At 40.8% G+C, this 19,483-nt stretch overlaps 1 protein-coding gene across 5 annotated transcripts in view; it reads right to left on the bottom strand.

The window, feature by feature from the left end:
* Positions 1-19,483, bottom strand: part of pusl1 (pseudouridine synthase like 1) — a 46,256-nt gene extending 26,773 nt beyond the window's left edge. Inside the window, exons 1-4 of one of the 5 annotated variants that reach the window (XM_060910248.1) lie at positions 19,197-19,483; positions 19,057-19,114; positions 15,992-16,179; positions 5,031-5,180 (exon numbers count right to left, since the gene is read on the bottom strand). In XM_060910248.1, coding sequence (XP_060766231.1) covers positions 5,031-5,180; positions 15,992-16,179; positions 19,057-19,114; positions 19,197-19,261 — 461 coding nt within the window. In that variant the 5' untranslated portion in view covers positions 19,262-19,483. Of the gene's footprint in view, positions 1-5,030; positions 5,181-15,991; positions 16,180-17,938; positions 18,998-19,056; positions 19,115-19,196 lie in introns of those variants that run through there. The other 4 variants (XM_060910250.1, XM_060910251.1, XM_060910247.1 and 1 more) reach the window with 4 other exon arrangements.

Genomic DNA, 19,483 nt, shown 5'->3' with positions numbered 1-19,483 from the left:
TGAATGACTGATGCACCCTGTTGTCGGAAAAACACTCTGCATGAACAAGTGTAATTTGTGGCATAGCTTATTTTCACACATTTTCCATTTATGCACTAACTTTCGACAAAAATATTAAAAACAAAGCAAGTGGTACTCCATGCAATTGTTTAGGAATTATGATACACGCTTATGAAAATGACTGTTTTTCTTTGTTGAATCTCAACTGGCATATTGTGCACTACGTAGGTTCTAAGACTCCAGCATATTATACCCTATTTATACAGCAGTTCGTTCCCGTCCACTGATCTGATTGGACGAGTGGCATTCAAAGAGAGCTTATATTTAGTATAACTGCACTGGGACGTTTCACTGTTCGTATCACTTCATCATTCTGTGTTCCCCAAGTAAAATTCCACTTCGAGCAACAGTCCCACTGAAACGGTTACTACAGTCAGGTTAGTGACATCATCAGCAGACAATACATTTTCACAGATATACAGCTCTGGAAAAACTTAAGAGACCACTTAAATTTTTTTCCTCAAAATCAGCATCGTTATGTTTAGCAGCCATTTCATTCCAGTGTCTGCTGGAGTTCCAACACAAGCACACCTCCATTTTACTTAACGAGGTACTGATTAGGTGATCACCTAAACCAAATCCTATTTAACGAAGAAAAGTATAAAAACCACTGCTGTGGTCATCACTATCTTCTTGCAATATGCCAATCTGGATGGCAAAAACAGTGCAAGTAGTACCTTAAAGTTCACTGGAATGCAAAAATATCTCATCATGCCAAAAGAGTTAAAAAGAAAAGCTTTGAGTAAGAAAAAGAAGGGTTCAATTCTGGCTTTACTGGCAGAGCAATACAGTGAGCGTCAGGTTGCTTCCATCCTCAAAATTTCAAAGATGGCGGTTCAGAAGAACAAGGTCAAGCAGCAGACATTGGGGACAACAAAGTTACAGACTGGCAGAGAGCGAAAACGACTCTCCACTGACCGAGATGATCCTCAACTCCTTTGAATGTTGCTCAACAACCGTAGGATGACATCAAGTGACCTACAAAAAGAATGGCAAATGGCAGCTGGGGTTAAGTGCATGGCAAGGACGGTTCGAAACAGGCTCCTCCAGGCAGGGGTGAAGTCATGCAAAGCTAGAAAAAAAAGTCCATCATCAATGAGAAGTAAAGAAGAGCCAGGCTGAGGTTTGCTAAAGACCATAAGGATTGGACTGTAGAGGACTGGAGTAAGGTCATCATCTCTGATGAGTCTAATTTTCAGCTTTTCCCATCACCTGGTCATCTAATGGTTAGACGGAGACTTGGAGAGGCCTACAAGCTACAGTGTCTCACACCCATCGTGAAATTTGGTGGAGGATTGATGATGATCTGAAGGTGCTTCAGCAAGCCTGGAATGGGGCAGATTTTTGTTTGTGAAGGACACATGATTCAAACCATGTACTGTACAAGGTTATCCTGGAAGAAAACTTGCTTCCTTCTGCTCGGACAATGTTCCCTAACTCTGAGGATTGGGTTTTCCAGCAGGACAATGTTCCATGCTACACAGCCAGGTCAATCAAGGTGTGGACGGAGGACCACAAGATCAAGACCCTGTCATGGCCAGCCCAATCTCCGGACCTGAACCTCATTGGAAACCTCTGGAATGTGATCAAGAGGAAGATGGATGGTCACAAACCATCAAACAAAGCTGAACTGACTGAATGCGCAAGGAGTGGCATAAAGTCACCCAAGAGCAATGTGAAAGACTGGCGGAGAGCATGCCACGACGCACGAAAGCTGGGATGAAATCTCCGGGTTATTCCACCAAATATTGACTTATGAACTCATCTTAATTTGAAACATTAGTATTGTGTTGTTTAAAACTGAATATGAGCTTGATTTCTGTACATGATTCAAGGTCTGAAAACACTATCTTTGACCAGTTGTCATTTTCTGCAATTTAATTCTTAAAGTGACAGTATTTTTATGTGGAATTTGAATGAAATGTTGTCAGTAGTTTATGGAATAAAACAAAAAATGTTCATGTTCCTCAAACACACAAATAAATAGTAAAACCAGAGAAACTCATTAACAAAATAAAGGACTGCCTGGAATCATGGATGTTTGCGAATGAAAAAAACAGAAATGTACGTGTGTTAAGATAGTGTGTGTGTGTGTAGGAGAGACAGAGAGAGAGAGAGAGAGAGTGAGAGACACACACACACACACACACACTTGTGTGGGTGTTGTTTTGCGTCACTATAGCCTGAAGCTTATGCTGCCCTACTTAATCCAAAAAAGTGAAAAAGTCAACAAAAAAGATGCTCAGGCAGCAGCCTAAAATTCAAGACACCACGCCAAGGCTTTCTCTCACCATACTCAACATCTGCTTCAGCTCTTAAAGGAGAACTGAAGTTATTTTTAAACTTGCTTTCTTTCTTAATTAACCTGTTATTCAATTACGTTTTCAGTTTCAGTAACCTTGTATCATGACTCGTATTGACAACTAATTGCAATTAAATATTATACTTATTGGCCTGTTCGGTTTTTAGCCATGTTGAATTGAGTTCGTTTGGTCCACAGCAGGCATCGCTTATCCGCGCGATCTTCACGAGACTTGTGTGAGACTTTGAAACGTGAACGGTCGGCGCCACCATTTTGAAAACTGTTTTCCAAATGAAATATTGCACAAAAACAAATTTCAATGACGATTACTGCCTACCTTTTTCAAAAACTTTCCTGACTGCTATCAAACCAAACCAAACTTCCAGCTTGATTACGTCAGCATTCGAAAGAGGGCGCTCGCGTCTTTTGACAACGCTGGCAGATGTTGGTCACTTTGATTTCCGCTGTACGTTTTACTTCCGTCCTATGATGTCTCGCACAGGTCTCAGCGGATCTCGTTTACGGCCATTGCTTTGACATACGGACTGATATGTTACATAAAGTGGTGCTTGAAAGTTTGTGAACCCTTTAGAATTTTCTATATTTCTGCATAAATATGACCTAAAACAACATCAGATTTTCACACAAGTCCTAAAAGTAGATAAAGAGAACCCAGTTAAACAAATGAGACAAAAATATTATACTTGGTCGTTTATTTATTGAGGAAAATGATCCAATATTACATATCTGTGAGTGGCAAAAGTATGTGAACCTCTAGGATTAGCAGTTAATTTGAAGGTGAAATTAGAGTCAGGTGTTTTCAATCAATGGGATGACAATCAGGTGTGAGTGGGCACCCTGTTTTATTTAAAGAACAGGGATCTATCAAAGTCTGATCTTCACAACACATGTTTGTGGAAGTGTATCATGGCACGAACAAAGAAGATTTCTGAGGACCTCAGAAAAAGTGTTGTTGATGCTCATCAGGCTGGAAAAGGTTACAAAACCATCTCTAAAGAGTTTGGACTCCACCAATCCACAGTCAGACAGATTGTGTACAAATGGAGGAAATTCAAGATCATCGTTACCCTCCCCAGGAGTGGTCGACCAACAAAGATCACTCCAAGAGCAAGGTGTGTAATAGTCGGCGAGATCACAAAGGACCCCAGGGTAACTTCTAAGCAACTGAAGGCCTCTCTCACATTGGCTAATGTTAATGTTCATGAGTCCACCATCAGGAGAACACTGAACAACAATGGTGTGCATGGCAGGGTTGGAAGGAGAAAGCCACTGCTCTCCAAAAAGAACATTGCTGCTCATCTGCAGTTTGCTAAAGATCACGTGGACAAGCCAGAAGGCTATTGGAAAAATGTTTTGTGGACGGATGAAACCAAAATAGAACTTTTTGGTTTAAATGAGAAGCGTTATGTTTGGAGAAAGGAAAACACTGCATTCCAGCATAAGAACCTTATCCCATCTGTGAAACATGGTGGTGGTAGTATCATGGTTTGGGCCCGTTTTGCTGCATCTGGGCCAGGACGGCTTGCCATCATTGATGGAACAATGAATTCTGAATTATACCAGTGAATTCTAAAGGAAAACGTCAGGACATCTGTCCATGAACTGAATCTCAAGAGAAGGTGGGTCATGCAGCAAGACAACGACCCTAAGCACACAAGCCATTCTACCAAAGAATGGTTAAAGAAGAATAAAGTTAATATTTGGAATGGCCAAGTCAAAGTCCTGACCTTAATCCAATTGAAATGTTGTGAAAGGACCTGAAGCGAGCAGTTCATGTGAGGAAACCCACCAACATCCCAGAGTTGAAGCTGTTCTGTACGGAGGAACGGGCTAAAATTCCTCCAAGTCGGTGTGCAGGACTGATCAACAGTTACCGGAAACGTTTAGTTGCAGTTATTGCTGCACAAGGGGGTCACACCAGATACTGAAAGCAAAGGTTCACATACTTTCAAGCACCACTGTAGCATATTTCAAACACTCATAACTTGCTATAGCAGTGACAAAATAGCTATCAAAAAATGCATTCCTGTATTTAATAAAATGAGATAACTAGAATTTTGCTAATAAAAAAATTTTGCCTTCAGTCCTCCTTTAAATCATAAGGCATCATAAGACTCTTTAATAACTCCGTCACCTCGATATGATCTCATCTGGAATCATCTTCACTTGATTGAATATTATCCTTCGCTGATTAAAGTAGAACCTAATCTATTTATGGACAAAAACACAAAGAATATACTTTATCAAAGAATCGTATGTTTAGAAACGAGCCGTTCAGCCACAGAGACGTGTGACTGGCTTTCACAGACTGTCACACATTTGATAAACAGTTGTCATCTTTCGTTTGTGTGTAATTCACCAGGGCTGATGTGTGTATTGTTCCTTTGGAGAGTCTAAGAGCATCTGCCTGCATCCTGCTGCTCTGTGTGAGCTCTCAAATAAACATGTTCAGACCGAGACAAAAAAAATAAAAAAAATCCTTCAGACACTTGGATGACAGATACGATTGCTTAATTGTGTCATAGATTTTTTGCTCATATATAATCGACTCTCCTGAGAAATTACATGTGCAGCATGTGTAGTATCAGATCCCTTTGATTCCACCTCGCACTGTGGGTGAAGAGAAAGAAAAATCTGTGGAACTCACGTGTCCCATAACGTCCAGCACAAATCCTTCTCCGTTATGGGCAGTTCGGTGTGACGGCAGATTCCTGTGGCCAAGCGGTAGACGTAGGTTCTTGAGGTGGCACGATAGCGGGCGTGAAAATCGTTCTGTACGCGGTAGACTCTTGTGATTCTGTTGGAGAAACAATATTTTTGAGAATTAAAGCTGGACAGCCTTTCGATTCCATAAAATCGGTGAGTTCCTTCTGAAGTTTGGTCGTTGTGATACGTTTATTTCTGTAACATCTAAAAAAAAAAAAAAACAGGCCATTCTGTGCCTGGGAAGTTATTTCATTTGAGAGGATCCCCTAGCATGCATGAAATCGCTCGCTTTGCGCAGTCAAGCAGATCGAGGAAGTCTGTGTGCATGCACATGAGCAAGTTTACCTTTGACTGTGCAAAACAGTTACATCATTCTGTCACTAAACAAACAGCTGATCAGACCGAGATGCTCGCTGACCGCCGATATTTATTAGTTTGGTCCTGCGTTTCCTTTCCATATAACATAACGTCTTTTTTTTCGCAGTGCGGTTTCCATCAAATCCTGCACTCTGATTGGCTGGCGAGTGGGTCCGTATCCTATGGTACGGACCCCAGTTACGGACCTCTGGCGACTCGCTCGTTCACAACAACAAAAAACATAGTAGCATTTTTTGTCAACATTTATCTTTTTTTTTAATAAGATTTATTTACAACCCCGATTCCAAAAAAGTTGGGACAAAGTACAAATTGTAAATAAAAACGGAATGCAATAATTTACAAATCTCAAAAACTGATATTGTATTCACAATAGAACATAGACAACATATCAAATGTCGAAAGTGAGACATTTTGAAATTTCATGCCAAATATTGGCTCATTTGAAATTTCATGACAGCAACACATCTCAAAAAAGTTGGGACAGGGGCAATAAGAGGCTGGAAAAGTTAAAGGTACAAAAAAGGAACAGCTGGAGGACCAAATTGCAACTCATTAGGTCAATTGGCAATAGGTCATTAACATGACTGGGTATAAAAAGAGCATCTTGATGTGGCAGCGGCTCTCAGAAGTAAAGATGGGAAGAGGATCACCAATCCCCCAATTCTGTGCCGACAAATAGCGGAGCAATATCAGAAAGGAGTTCGACAGTGTAAAATTGCAAAGAGTTTGAACATATCATCTACAGTGCATAATATCATCAAAAGATTCAGAGAATCTGGAAGAATCTCTGTGCGTAAGGGTCAAGGCCGGAAAACCATACTGGGTGCTCGTGATCTTCGGGCCCTTAGACGGCACTGCATCACATACAGGCATGTTTCTGTATTGGAAATCACAAAATGGGCTCAGGAATATTTCCAGAGAACATTATCTGTGAACACAATTCACCGTGCCATCTGCTGTTGCCAGCTAAAACTCTAGTTCAAAGAAGAAGCCGTATCTAAACATGATCCAGAAGTGCAGACGTTTTCTCTGGGCCAAGGCTCATTTAAAATGGACTGTGGCAAAGTGGAAAACTGTTCTGTGGTCAGATGAATCAAAATTTGAAGTTCTTTATGGAAATCAGGGACGCCGTGTCATTCAGACTAAAGAGGAGAAGGACGACCCAAGTTGTTATCAGCGCTCAGTTCAGAAGCCTGCATCTCTGATGGTATGGGGTTGCATTAGTGCGTGTGGCATGGGCAGCTTACACATCTGGAAAGACACCATCAATGCTGAAAGGTATATCCAGGTTCTAGAGCAACATATGCTCCCATCCAGACGACGTCTCTTTCAGGGAAGACCTTGCATTTTCCAACATGACAATGCCAAACCACATACTGCATCAATTACAGCATCACGGCTGCGTAGAAGAAGGGTCCAGGTACTGAACTGACCAGCCTGCAGTCCAGATCTTTCACCCATAGAAAACATTTGGCGCATCATAAAACGGAAGATACGACAAAAAAGACCTAAGACAGTTGAGCAACTAGAATCCTACATTAGACAAGAATGGGTTAACATTCCTATCCCTAAACTTGAGCAACTTGTCTCCTCAGTCCCCAGACGTTTACAGACTGTTGTAAAGAGAAAAGGGGATGTCTCACAGTGGTAAACATGGCCTTGTCCCAACTTTTTTGAGATGTGTTGTTGTCATGAAATTTAAAATCACCTCATTTTTCTCTTTAAATGATACATTTTCTCAGTTTAAACATTTGATATGTCATCTATGTTCTATTCTGAATAAAATATGGAATTTTGAAACTTCCACATCATTGCATTCTGTTTTTATTTACAATTTGTACTTTGTCCCAACTTTTTTGGAATCGGGGTTGTATAAGATTATTACAAGATTATTATATAAAATTCTTATACATTTTTGCCAGCATTTCTCAGGAGAATAGCATTAATTTTACAGCATGGATAGCGATAACGACAGTGTTCACAGCGAAAGCGAGTTTTACTACCCTGAGGAAGAAGAAATAAAAGAAAACATTTCAGGAGAAAGCTAAAAACCTCCAACTTGCTAACGCTGAGCAAAAACATGGCTGAATCCTGAATGACTCAATTTTGTATAAACAGGGGACTACATAGGCAGCAAAATGTAGTTTTTTTCCCTGCCATGGAAGTGCACGTGTATACCGAGGAGGAAGCCATTTACATTACAGCCGTGAATGAGGATTCAAAATGGCGTCTTGCCTCGGCTCAGTTTTCCCTTTCGGGCGCTCTCGTTTTCTGTTAGAATTTGGTAAAGAAAAAAATAAATATATTATTTACCAGCTTAAGGTCGGGTCCATAAGGTGAAATACCGTGACCTGGGCCTCGGTCAGTACTTTCAAGACCTCGGTCACGGTATTTCACGATACGGACCTCCCAGCTGGTAAATAACATATTTCTTCTCGCTTTCCATTCCTGTAATCAGTCTTTCACGTTTCATTCGCACACTCACGTCCTCCATTTTTCTCTCCTGTTTCAAATTTGTATCCCACAATGCCTTGTACGAACAGGGAAAGCCCACCACGTGATGCATGACGTCGATCTTGAATTGGGTCATGGTGAAGCAGGAAATAATATCGGAGAATTTAGGGCCACTTTTTTGGAACTGGGGCTGTAATTCATGAATTAGATTCAGGCTATTTGTCGGTCTTCAGAGGTTTCAGGTAAAAACAAACTGGTTAATAACTATCAAAACTTATTGTGATTTCTACCACTGTAACAAAATTTTAAAAAATAATAATAATTTACAGACCAGTCATGATTCCTCATGTGGTTTGCACATATTAACACAAGTCTACATTAAACATTTATATAACACAATCCCATGAGGGCTTTGACCCGGACCTGTCCATCACCACATCACCAGACCACCAAACAGAATGGGCTTTACGTATAACAGAAATAAAGGAGGTCAAGTGACACAACAACCTGACGTTATTACACTCTATGAGGCTCCTATTCAGGAGAGTTAACTGAAGGTAATAATAGTTTGAATGCGGCGAGGCAAATTGGGAGCGGATTCAAATGCTAGACGGCTTGTTGACACAGACTGCACCCACCTACTCAACTGCAACTGAAGCATCATACAGGAAAAGCTTTTCACTTTCCACAACTGATTCATTTACCATGTGTTTGGGCCTGAAAATCAAATCATACAGTATCTATCTGCAGCACAAATGTTATAAGAGAAAGATACGCTGCATGACAATAAGCTTATAAATTTAAGTCGTAATTTTTAGTGACAGATATTAAATGATTTAACACTGCAGTGTTGGTTATTTGGTTGAATAAACAGCAGGAGATTATTAGTTTAAACTGATTTCAGCTTTATAGCTGATCAAATCTGCAGAGAAAAACCTTTTATTTCCTCCCGGTGAGCTCATCTTTATGCTGCTTTTGAAAATCTTAGAAGACATAATACACATTATCATATACACAGCATAAGGTTAACTACACTCACTGGCCACTTTATTAGGTCAGGCCTTTCAATTACATGAAACCTGCGACGGATAACGTCGTAGGCGCCCAAATTAAGGTCAAGCGACCAAAATATGCTACCAAAAGTTAAAAAAAAAAGAAATGTTGAGTAAATAAACTTGGCTGCATTAAACCCAATGTATTGACTTTCTTCTTAAAAAACACCGAAATTAGTGAGAATTAGCATGTATTCCTCGTAACTGAAGCGAAATTGACACCATTCCCATGTTGTTCCGGGTTCGTCGAACTAGCCGTAAGCCTCACGCAGAGCACGAATTCTCCAACAACGGCGATCGGCACGCCATGATTTCATGGAGAAACGAGACTCGCGTACCAATGACCAGAGTGGGATTTCCACATTAGCATCACAATGGTGCATGTTGGCAGACCAGCGATCTCTGGCCTTTCGCACAACAAGAATAGCCGAACGTACGCGTCAAAATGGAAGGCAAAAAGCGAAGAACGCAATAAAAGTAAAAATAACATTCAGAGATTATTTATTCATAACTTTGTAGCTAAAAAAGGCAGCAGCAGGTTTAAACACAGAGAACTGGGAAAACAGCACTTTGCGCGTGCAAAGCCTAAAAAGCCCAAATTACCCTGTATCATGTCGGGAAAAAGTCCAAATTCAGAAATACAGGGTGTAGCCCAAATTATGGAATTGAAAGGCCTGTAGGTACACCCGTCCACCTGCTGTCGTATGCAGTTCTCTAAATCAGCCAATCCCTTGACAGCAGCACAATGCATAAAATCATGCAGATACGAATCAAGAGCTTAAGAAGAAGAAGAAGAAACCTTTATTCGTCACTTGCACACTTCAAGCATAGTGAAATTCATCCTCTGCATTTAACCCATCTGAAGCAGTGAAAACACGCACACACACCCAGAGCATTGGGCAGCCACACCAGAGTGCCCGGGGAGCAGTCAGGGGTCAGGTACCTTGCTCAAGGGCACCTCAGCCCAAGGCCGCCCCACGTCAACCTAACTGCACGTCTTTGGATTGTGGTGGAAACTGGAGCACCCGGAGGAAACCCACGCAGACACGGGGAGAACATGCAAACTCCACACAGAAAGGCCCTCGCCGGCCGCTGGGTTCGAACCCGGAACCTTCTTGCTGTGAGGCGACAGCGCTAACCACTACACCACCGTGCCACCCCAGTTAATGTTCAAACATCAGAATGGGGAAAATTGTGATCTCAAAGAGTGATTTTCACTGTGGCATGGGTGTTGGTTTGAGCATTTCAGAAACCGCTGATCTCCTGGGGTTTTCACACACACAACAGTCTCTACACAGAATGGTGCGAAAAACAAAAAACACTGAGTGAGCGACAGTTCTAAGGGTGGAGACAAACGCCTTGTTGATAAGAGAGGTCAGAGGAAAATGGCCAGATTGGTTTGAGTTTCCAGGAAGGATATAGTAACTCATGCAACTCTTTACAACCGTGGTGAGCAGAAACGCATCTCAGCATGCAACACCAAAAGACCACATTGGGTTCCAGTCCTGCAGCCAAGACCGGGAATCTTAAACCAAGAACAAGCTCCTATTAAAGTGGCCAGTGAGTGTATAGGTCTGTCTCAGAAACTGGGTACTGTGGGGGTACCCCACTAAATATACTCACAGTCAATAAACTATACGGTTTTGAATGATGATGTTGGTTTTAATTTGAAATAAAATGATGAAAGAAATAATACAGATAAAACAATCTTTGATGTGAATACTCTATTCAGAATTTGGCAAAAATTCTGCAAATTTGTGGAAAAATGGCGGCTTGATCTGGGACATGATAAATGGTTGACTACATCGCATTCCCTTAAAAAGGTTGTCGTCCACTGAAAAGTCTACAGTTATCACTAATTGTATTTTAAGTTGTAACTTTACACACCTAAGGATTGGTGCGCTCACAGAATAATCATAACCGTAATAAAACATCATGCAAAATATTTCATCACCGTCGTAACTCCGTTTTCCGCAGACCCAAAACCAATACGATCGTGTGTTTTGATCTAAATGGAAAGCCTCAGGGTCAAGGTCACGACCTCACCAAAAGTAGTAACTTAAAATCACTACGCCATATAAAAATTTAGTCATAAATCTGCAATTTTGTTTTTTAAAACGAAAACTGAAAGTTAGGTATAGAATATGTTTCTTACAGAGTATGTTACGATGGTAGCTGGTCTTGTATGAATTTCTGAGCTATAAAATGAGTTGTGGTCCATTTTTTACCGTAGCGTGTTATTTGTGCGCAGGGAAGGACACACATTAACAATTTGCATGTGTAGAATGGAATTTTCCACTCCAACAGTTAGAAGTTGATCGTGCTTCCATTTGCGGTCTTTCTGTTACGCGGGTGATCTGTTCAGACGTTATCACTGAAAAGGTGAGTTTTGACAGTTTTATTTTGTTTTAGTCTTGCGGTATAAGGCAACAGAATGTTTCTTTTTCATCTTACTTTCACATTTTGTAGTGTTTGTGTATTTTTGGCTAATATTTTGCAACCATGGTCAATTTAGATCGAACTTTTAATAGAATCTACTGCCAGTCATTTTGCCCCGCCCCTGCTCCGTCCGGTGCGGTAGTGATGTCCCGTTGCTCGCGCGCCGCAGCAGAGACCTGCGCGACCTTCAGCCGGCACAGTCGCTGTTCTTTTACCACCGCCGTTATTCTCATCTTTCCGGTGTGTTCTTGATTTTTCCATTGTGTCCTATTTCGCCATATCAAATACCCAAAATGTATCATATTATTCATATTTAAGTGAATAATCAATTCAGTCATCATAACTTGGCATTTTTAACCCAAGCAATCAAAAAGAGGAAACTTATTCAATATTTTCACTCATCTGTGAAGGAGGGGCTTTAATTCTTCATGATGTAGTTATTTTATATGGAAATCAATTTTACGAAAACATTTGAATTGTAATCAAAAAAATGTTCCACAGTGGAGGCCAGATAAAGTAAGATACTATCTTTATTCTTATTAAACATCACAGAAGAAACATTGAGTGTTAGGTAAATGCAAAAAAAAAAAAGCAAAATTAGAAAATTTATTTTTTGACCATAATGTCCCAAATGAGAGACCAGTTTCTGAGACGGACCCGTATATAACAACTGCAGCTTCTCTTGTCCCCTTACTCTGTCACATCCCTTAAAAAAACACAATCCAACCGGCTGCATGCTTCAACTAAAACCACATACGTTGTTTCGAAATCCAGCTTAGAAGGATAATCGCAACAAATCATGGATTTTAAATCTTGGAGCAGGAATAAAACCTAGCTGAAGGCGATGCAAAGCATCGATACAGTTTAATGCTCTTATTCCCTGCATTGAGTTTTCAAGTTCAGAGATCAACGAGCCTCTCAAATAAAATTCGCTCGAACCAGATGATGTGAAAGAACCAGAGCTCGACAAACCTGAGCAGAATCTCTAAAAAATAAATAACGAACAAACAATGTGTTGTTTTCTTTTGCATCGTTGTTCATCACTTTTTTTGTTGTTCCAGGAGCAAAAGAAAAAGTATCCACTTTCGACACAATAAAATAATTTATCCTAGCAGACAGTCTACAAATATCTATTCTGTCAAACATAAGCATTTTCTAAAAAATACCCTTTTAAATGTAGAATATCTCACTGTAAAAGTCTCTAACCCATACACAAAACACTTATTCAGTTCTTAACTGTCTGAACACTATGTTATATAATTTCCTATTTAAAATCAGTGATGTTTAACAGATAAAATTCCTTTAAACAGTAAATCCCAAACAACATTCCGACATCAGTCGACGCTAAATATTTGTTCATGACACATCATGCTTGCCAAAATATAAATACCCAACTAATTGTACAGCTATCTGACAAAAGGCATGTTTTCAGGAGATGCAGAGACGATAGGAACAAGATCCAAGAATGTAGAGGCGCAGCGAGAACGAGAGAGAAAAATCTGACATGAGAAAGTCTTGGGTTTAAAAGTAGCACTGGGATGAAATATGACCATTACAACAGTTCAAAGATATTTCAGTTACTGAGTCATACTGTACGTTTGCCAGCACAGACGCAGCTGAAAGACGGGCATTTTTAAATTGAGATGTGTTATTTAACTCCGATGCTACCGCCACGCCATAGCATGAAGACTGTTGGAATGTTCTGAATATGTTGCGAGCACAACTTTGAACGTAAAAATGCCTGTCGATACATGCTGATGGGATTATTTCTGAAGATTTGCCCCAAAATGGGGAAAAATAATTATGAAGGAAAGAAAGAAAATTGTTACGAGTTACACAAACAGTACAGTTATACTCATGAAGCTTCGGAACCTAAAAAATAGTCCATGATCCTGGATCAGCTACAAAATATATGTGGACACCTGACCATATAAAGTAACAAAATCCATCTCAATAAATTGCTATTCCAGAGTGTATGTTGTGTAAAATGCTTATTAAAAAGAATTATCCTCCATTTTGTCATTAAAATATGGATGTGAGTCGCCAGCACACTGCCAAAATCATGTGCTGGAGGGCCAGAATCATAATGAGATTTGTGTTTTCACTCTTCAGCTCATAAATAAAGACCTTGAGATTGAGCTGATGAATAAATCAGGTGTGTTAAATGATGCAGAATGCTAAACTATGCACCGCTGTAGCCTAGTAGCAGTAGAGCTTGGCATCATTGGTCTACATTGTTCAATACCATAACCCCCTGGCTGAAAATAGAGTACAATCATCCACGTGTCACATGGCTCCTCGGTGCAGTGATGACATGTAACGTGGCATCCTCGGTGCAGTGCCGACATGTAAAATGGCTCCTCGGTGCAGTGTCGACATGTAAAATGGCTCCTTGGTGCAGTGACGACATGTAACATGGGTCCTCGGTGCAGTGACGACATGTAACATGAAGTCCTAGGTGCAGTGACGACATGTAACATGGCGTTCTCGGTGCAGTGACGACATGCAACATGGCGTGCTAGGTGCAATGCTGAATATGTAACATGGCGTCCACGGTGCAGTGCTGAATATGTAACATGGCATCCTCGGTGCAGTGCTGAATATGTAACATGGCATCCTCGGTGCAGTGCTGAATATGTATCATGCCATCCTTGGTGCAGTGACATGTAACATGGCGTCCTCGGTGCAGTGCCGAATATGTAACATGGCGTCCTCGGTGCAGCGCTGAATATGTAACATGGCGTCCTCGGTGCAGCGCTGAATATGTAACATGGCGTCCTCGGTGCAGCGCCGAATATGTAACATGGCGTCCTCGGTGCAGCATTGAATATGTAACATGGCGTCCTCGGTGCAGCGCCGAATATGTAACATGGCGTCCTCGGTGCAGGGCCGAATATGTAACATGGCTTCCTCGGTGCAGGGCCGAATATGTAACATGGCGTCCTCGGTGCAGGGCCGAATATGTAACATGGCGTCCTAGGTGCAGTGCCGAATATGTAACATGGCGCCTTCGGTACAGGGCTGAATATGTAACATGGCGTCCTCTTTGCATTGCTGAATATGTAACATGGCTTCCTCGTTGCATTGCTGAATATGTAACATGCCGTCCCCGTTGCATTGGTGAATATGTAACATGCCGTCCCTGTTGCATTGCTGAATATCTAACATGGCATCCTCAGTGCAGTGCTCATATGTAACATGGCGTCCTAGGTGCAGTGCTGATATGTAACATGGCGTCCTTGGTGCAGTGCTGAATATGTAACATGGCGTCCTAGGTGCAGTGTTGATATGTAACATGGTGTCCTAGGTGCAGTGCTGATATGTAACATGGTGTCCTAGGTGCAGTGCTGATATGCAACGTGTCCTAGGTGCAGTGCTGATATGCAACGTGTCCTAGGTGCAGTGCTGATATGCAACGTGTCCTAGGTGCAGTGCTGATATGCAACGTGTCCTAGGTGCAGTGCTGATATGCAACGTGTCCTAGGTGCAGTGCTGATATGCAACGTGTCCTAGGTGCAGTGCTGATATGCAACGTGTCCTAGGTGCAGTGCTGATATGCAACGTGTCCTAGGTGCAGTGCTGATATGCAACGTGTCCTAGGTGCAGTGCTGATATGCAACGTGTCCTAGGTGCAGTGCTGATATGCAACGTGTCCTAGGTGCAGTGCTGATATGCAACGTGTCCTAGGTGCAGTGCTGATATGCAACGTGTCCTAGGTGCAGTGCTGATATGCAACGTGTCCTAGGTGCAGTGCTGATATGCAACGTGTCCTAGGTGCAGTGCTGATATGCAACGTGTCCTAGGTGCAGTGCTGATAAACGGAGCAGCAGGAGCATGCTTGAGCAGCGGATTGTGAATGGATTGCGGAATCTGGGGAATGAGCGGTAGACAGTGTTCAATGGAGGAAATGGCACGGAAACAAGGAAGCATGCGCCAAGCTAAACTCTGTCTGTGCAAGTTAGGAAGCATTCTAAATGAAAGAAATGATAATAAACAGCTGTCCCAGGCCTGCCTCCTGATTTCTCGTTGCATGGAAATAAGGAATGTTATTGGAAAAGAATCAGCAATACAAGTTGGTTCCTGTTATCCATAACACTGTGATGTCATCCCTCACCAGCCTCTTGTTCTTTCACATCTCTGAAGATTCACAGCGTGTCTTGTTCCTGAGGAACCACAAAGGTCTCCGTCCTGAATGCTAACAGGGCAGAAAATCTGCTCTTACCAAGTGATGACAATGTAAACACCTTCCAGGAATGTTAAACAAATGTCTCCTTCAAGAAAACTTCACTATATTAACAATGCTGTTTTTCTTTGTTCATGAGTAACGCACGTTTTTAAATCTGCTCATTAGTAGCCTTCGATTAGGCGGAGTCTCTGTCCCCATCAGTGAGAAACGAGAACATATTAGAATGAGGCATTAATATTAACCTAAGACACTACTTTCAGAGCTGCCGTTGACCAATCAGAATCAATAATCACATTCACATCACAGCTGTATCAATTTTAAGAATATAATGCTATAGAAACTATTCATTTTCAAAAAGGCAAATGCAGAATCAGCAGCTCTGCAAGCTGTTACCTGATGGGCTCTGGTTTTAAAAAGAAGTTTAAGGCATCAGTCAGGATTTGTTCCGTGAAGGGAGGTTTGTCTTGTCTGCGCTGGATGTCTAGATGTGCAGAGTTACAGAGTGCATGCACACCGGTGTCCGTGCGACTGGAGATGGACACCGACACTTCATTTACAGGCTTCAGCCTTCGCACTGCGTTCTGATGAGAAAACAGTCCAAAGGAGAAAGAAAACTGACAAGTTTAAATCACAGTACATGTTTGAGATATTTTTGATAGAGCAAGATCATGTTTTTAAAATATCACAAACCCAGGAAGCAGAGGATTTCATCTTCAAGTAATATATTGTTTTGAATCTTTAAAAAATCTTTAATGATATGCTACTCTGAGAGCATTGCACGACACCCATCACCAGCCAACTCCACTATTACTCAAAGCAACAGACTGGTGACAAGAGTATTTCTGACATTTCTTTCCTACAATCATTTAGCATGATTTGCAAAACTCCGCCTGAGTCACATGCAAATTTTAGGAGACGATCCAAGAGACCACATGAAAGTAACCAACGGTTTCACCAACAGGAAAAGTGCTACTTATGCGTCTGACCAGAAGATGGTGTCTCATTCCAAAGGAATTGTATTTACGCCTAAGGGCTTTTTAACGAATAAGACTGCAGATGCTCAGATCTTTATGCCAACATCCACCACACAACAGTGTGTGTCTAATGCAGAGTGACAAGCATGAAGCATGTGATTTGTCCAGTCACGTGAAGCATGACTAAACTTTATGGGAATGAACTTAACCAAGGTTACTATAGTGAAAGAAAATTGACAGACCTCCCTCATGCTGCTTTGGATAAAAGTGAAAGTTGGAAATTTCTTGCTAAATAGAATTAGTGTCTTCTAAATTAGCTGTAAAAAAAACCCTGGAAGTTGTGTTACGTGTATAATTTTTTTCTCGCAAAGCAAGCCTCTGGAATAATTGTAACATAAGTAAAAGTCCCTATTTCTTGACAAATGGTTTAAAAGAGGTATTATTTTTGCTCTTGAATTATTTGGAAATGATTGGTCATTTACACTCTCATGACGAAGTCATTTAAGTTGTAAATATAGTATTACCAAAAAAATAAATAAATAAAAGTTTCATTTCAGCTTCAAATCTGACATAAGGCCTAGCTACAAATTTCAATTGTTTCATCCTTCATGGACAGACCTGACTTGTGCTTGTTCTTGGAATTAGAAACAGAAACTATTCTGTACTTCTTTTATGAACGTCCAGAAAAGTTTATTTACTCTGGAAACACTTGTTTCTCACGATATGAAATCTATACTCGGCCTTTCTCTTAAAGATATAATTTACTATTTCTCCAGTACAGACCAGATTCAGGAACATATAACTTTATTTATCTTGGTATTATTGTCACCAAATACTTCATACATAACAATTAATTGCTCCTAAATCTATAAATAAGATGGTAGAAATTGTTTATAATAGTCAAATCTCAGGGCGGCGCAGTGGTGTAGTGGTTAGCGCCGTCGCCTCACGGCAAGAAGGTCCGGGTTCGAGCCCCGTGGCCGACGAGGGCCTTTCTGTGTGGAGTTTGCATGCAGGGGCAAAGACAGGTTTTTAATTCGGGCATCCTGGCGAGTGTAGCGAGCCTAAAAATTTTTAAATTTATAATTAAATGTACGAGTTAAGCCATGTTTTTAAACATGAAAAGTAAAAAAAAATCAGGTACTAGATATAATAGCTTATGCTATATTTTGTAAGCCTAATTATGATCACAGCATCTATTTGGGCGCACATCTATTTCAATTCAACTTCCAATATAATTTGGTATAAATTAATTTGGGCATAAATGGGATAAAAATAATTTTCACTTAAGTTTAAAAATAAGCTGGTACAAAGCAGATTACATAAAAGTCTCACATCAAATATGTAATAAAAATCCATAGCGTACCTGGCAACTGTAAGGCAGCTGTTTCAGACGACAAATCAATGACCTTGACCTTGTCAACAATATCGTCTGATGTCTTCTGACTGTTCTGTCGTGTGATAAACCTCCCCATTCCCCCGCCTGTACACTTAATAATGCCATCGATTGTGCGTTTTCCATGAATATATGAACTGCTGTTCTTATGTGATTTACCAGTTGTCTTAGGTCTACCACGACCACTTGTCAATCTATACTATCAACAGTATCACAAACCGACAGCCACGTGTTATCATGAATCGTTGAGAATTTCACAACATAAACAAAGGAAGTATATTTTACGACATTCAGACGTCAAAGACTCAGACACGGTTTACGGTAATCGCCCGACGCATTTCATGTTATGAAGCGACTGAACAACAAATTGAAATATATATGCCAAAAAATGACATTTAACAATAATTTAAAAATATTTTGGGTTCTCCACCCTTATGAAACAGGATTTTTTTCTTCTAATTTGGGCGATTTTCGGATGTTCTATTTTGGGTCTTTTGACAAGCCCGTAATTTGGGCGCCGTTATACGGTATGTAATTGGGGCTGTATTTGCCCTTGGCATGTTCTCCCCGTGTCCGCGTGGGTTTCCTCCGGTTTCCCCCACAGTCCAAAGACATGCAGGTGAGGTTAACTGGTGACTCTAAATTGAGCGTAGGTGTGAATGTGAGTGTGAATGGTTGTCTGTGTCTATGTGTCAGCCCTGTGATGACCTGGCGACTTGTCCAGGGTGTACCCCGCCTTTCGTCCGTAGTCAGCTGGGATAGGCTCCAGCTTGCCTGCGACCCTGTAGAAGGATAAAGCGGCTAGAGATAATGAGACGAGATGAGTCAAATCTCACAAATTACACGCAAAAAAATAAGAGATGATTGAAATATTAATACTTTTGTAGGGGACCCTTGAATTGTGGTACTTTTATAAAAGTTACTTGATTATTATTAGTGTTATTCATTATTATTATTGACTTGATTTTTTTTCTAATCTTTGAAGATTTGGGCATACTTGTTAGTCTTTATTTAATGCATCCATCTTTTTCTATGTACAGCAATAAGGTGTCTGCAATTAAAATAAAAATAAACCTCCAAACACTGACCTCTAAATGATTCTGCACTCCCTGCAGTGGCTGATGTACAGGAGCCTTCATCACCCCACTGTAATCACAATACAATCTCACATTAATGTCTTCTAACACGGCAATATATTTATCTTAGACTCGAATACAAGCTTTCAGACCTGTATTTGGTTCCAAGGTACTGAAAGAAGATGAGATAGCGAGTAACAGGACTGCTTTGCTGCATGACTCACTGCTTGTTTACGTATTGCATTTACAATGTTGTCAACTCCACCAAAAGTGGACGGGTTTAATCAATAAAGGACATACATGACATTTCAGAGTGACAAAGCGCCATGATTAACATAAACACAACAAGGAAGAAAGAATCGAGCAAACTTCGACGCTGCAAAACAATTCCCAATAGCGTGGAATGTTTTGGAAGCCAGTGCACGTGCGGATAAATTGA

The sequence above is a fragment of the Neoarius graeffei genome, chromosome 26 (assembly GCF_027579695.1).
Source record: "Neoarius graeffei isolate fNeoGra1 chromosome 26, fNeoGra1.pri, whole genome shotgun sequence".
NCBI classification, from domain to species: Eukaryota; Metazoa; Chordata; class Actinopteri; order Siluriformes; family Ariidae; genus Neoarius; species Neoarius graeffei.
The sequence above is the reverse complement of the archived record's forward strand: the minus strand, read 5'-3'. Positions and strand labels throughout refer to the sequence as shown.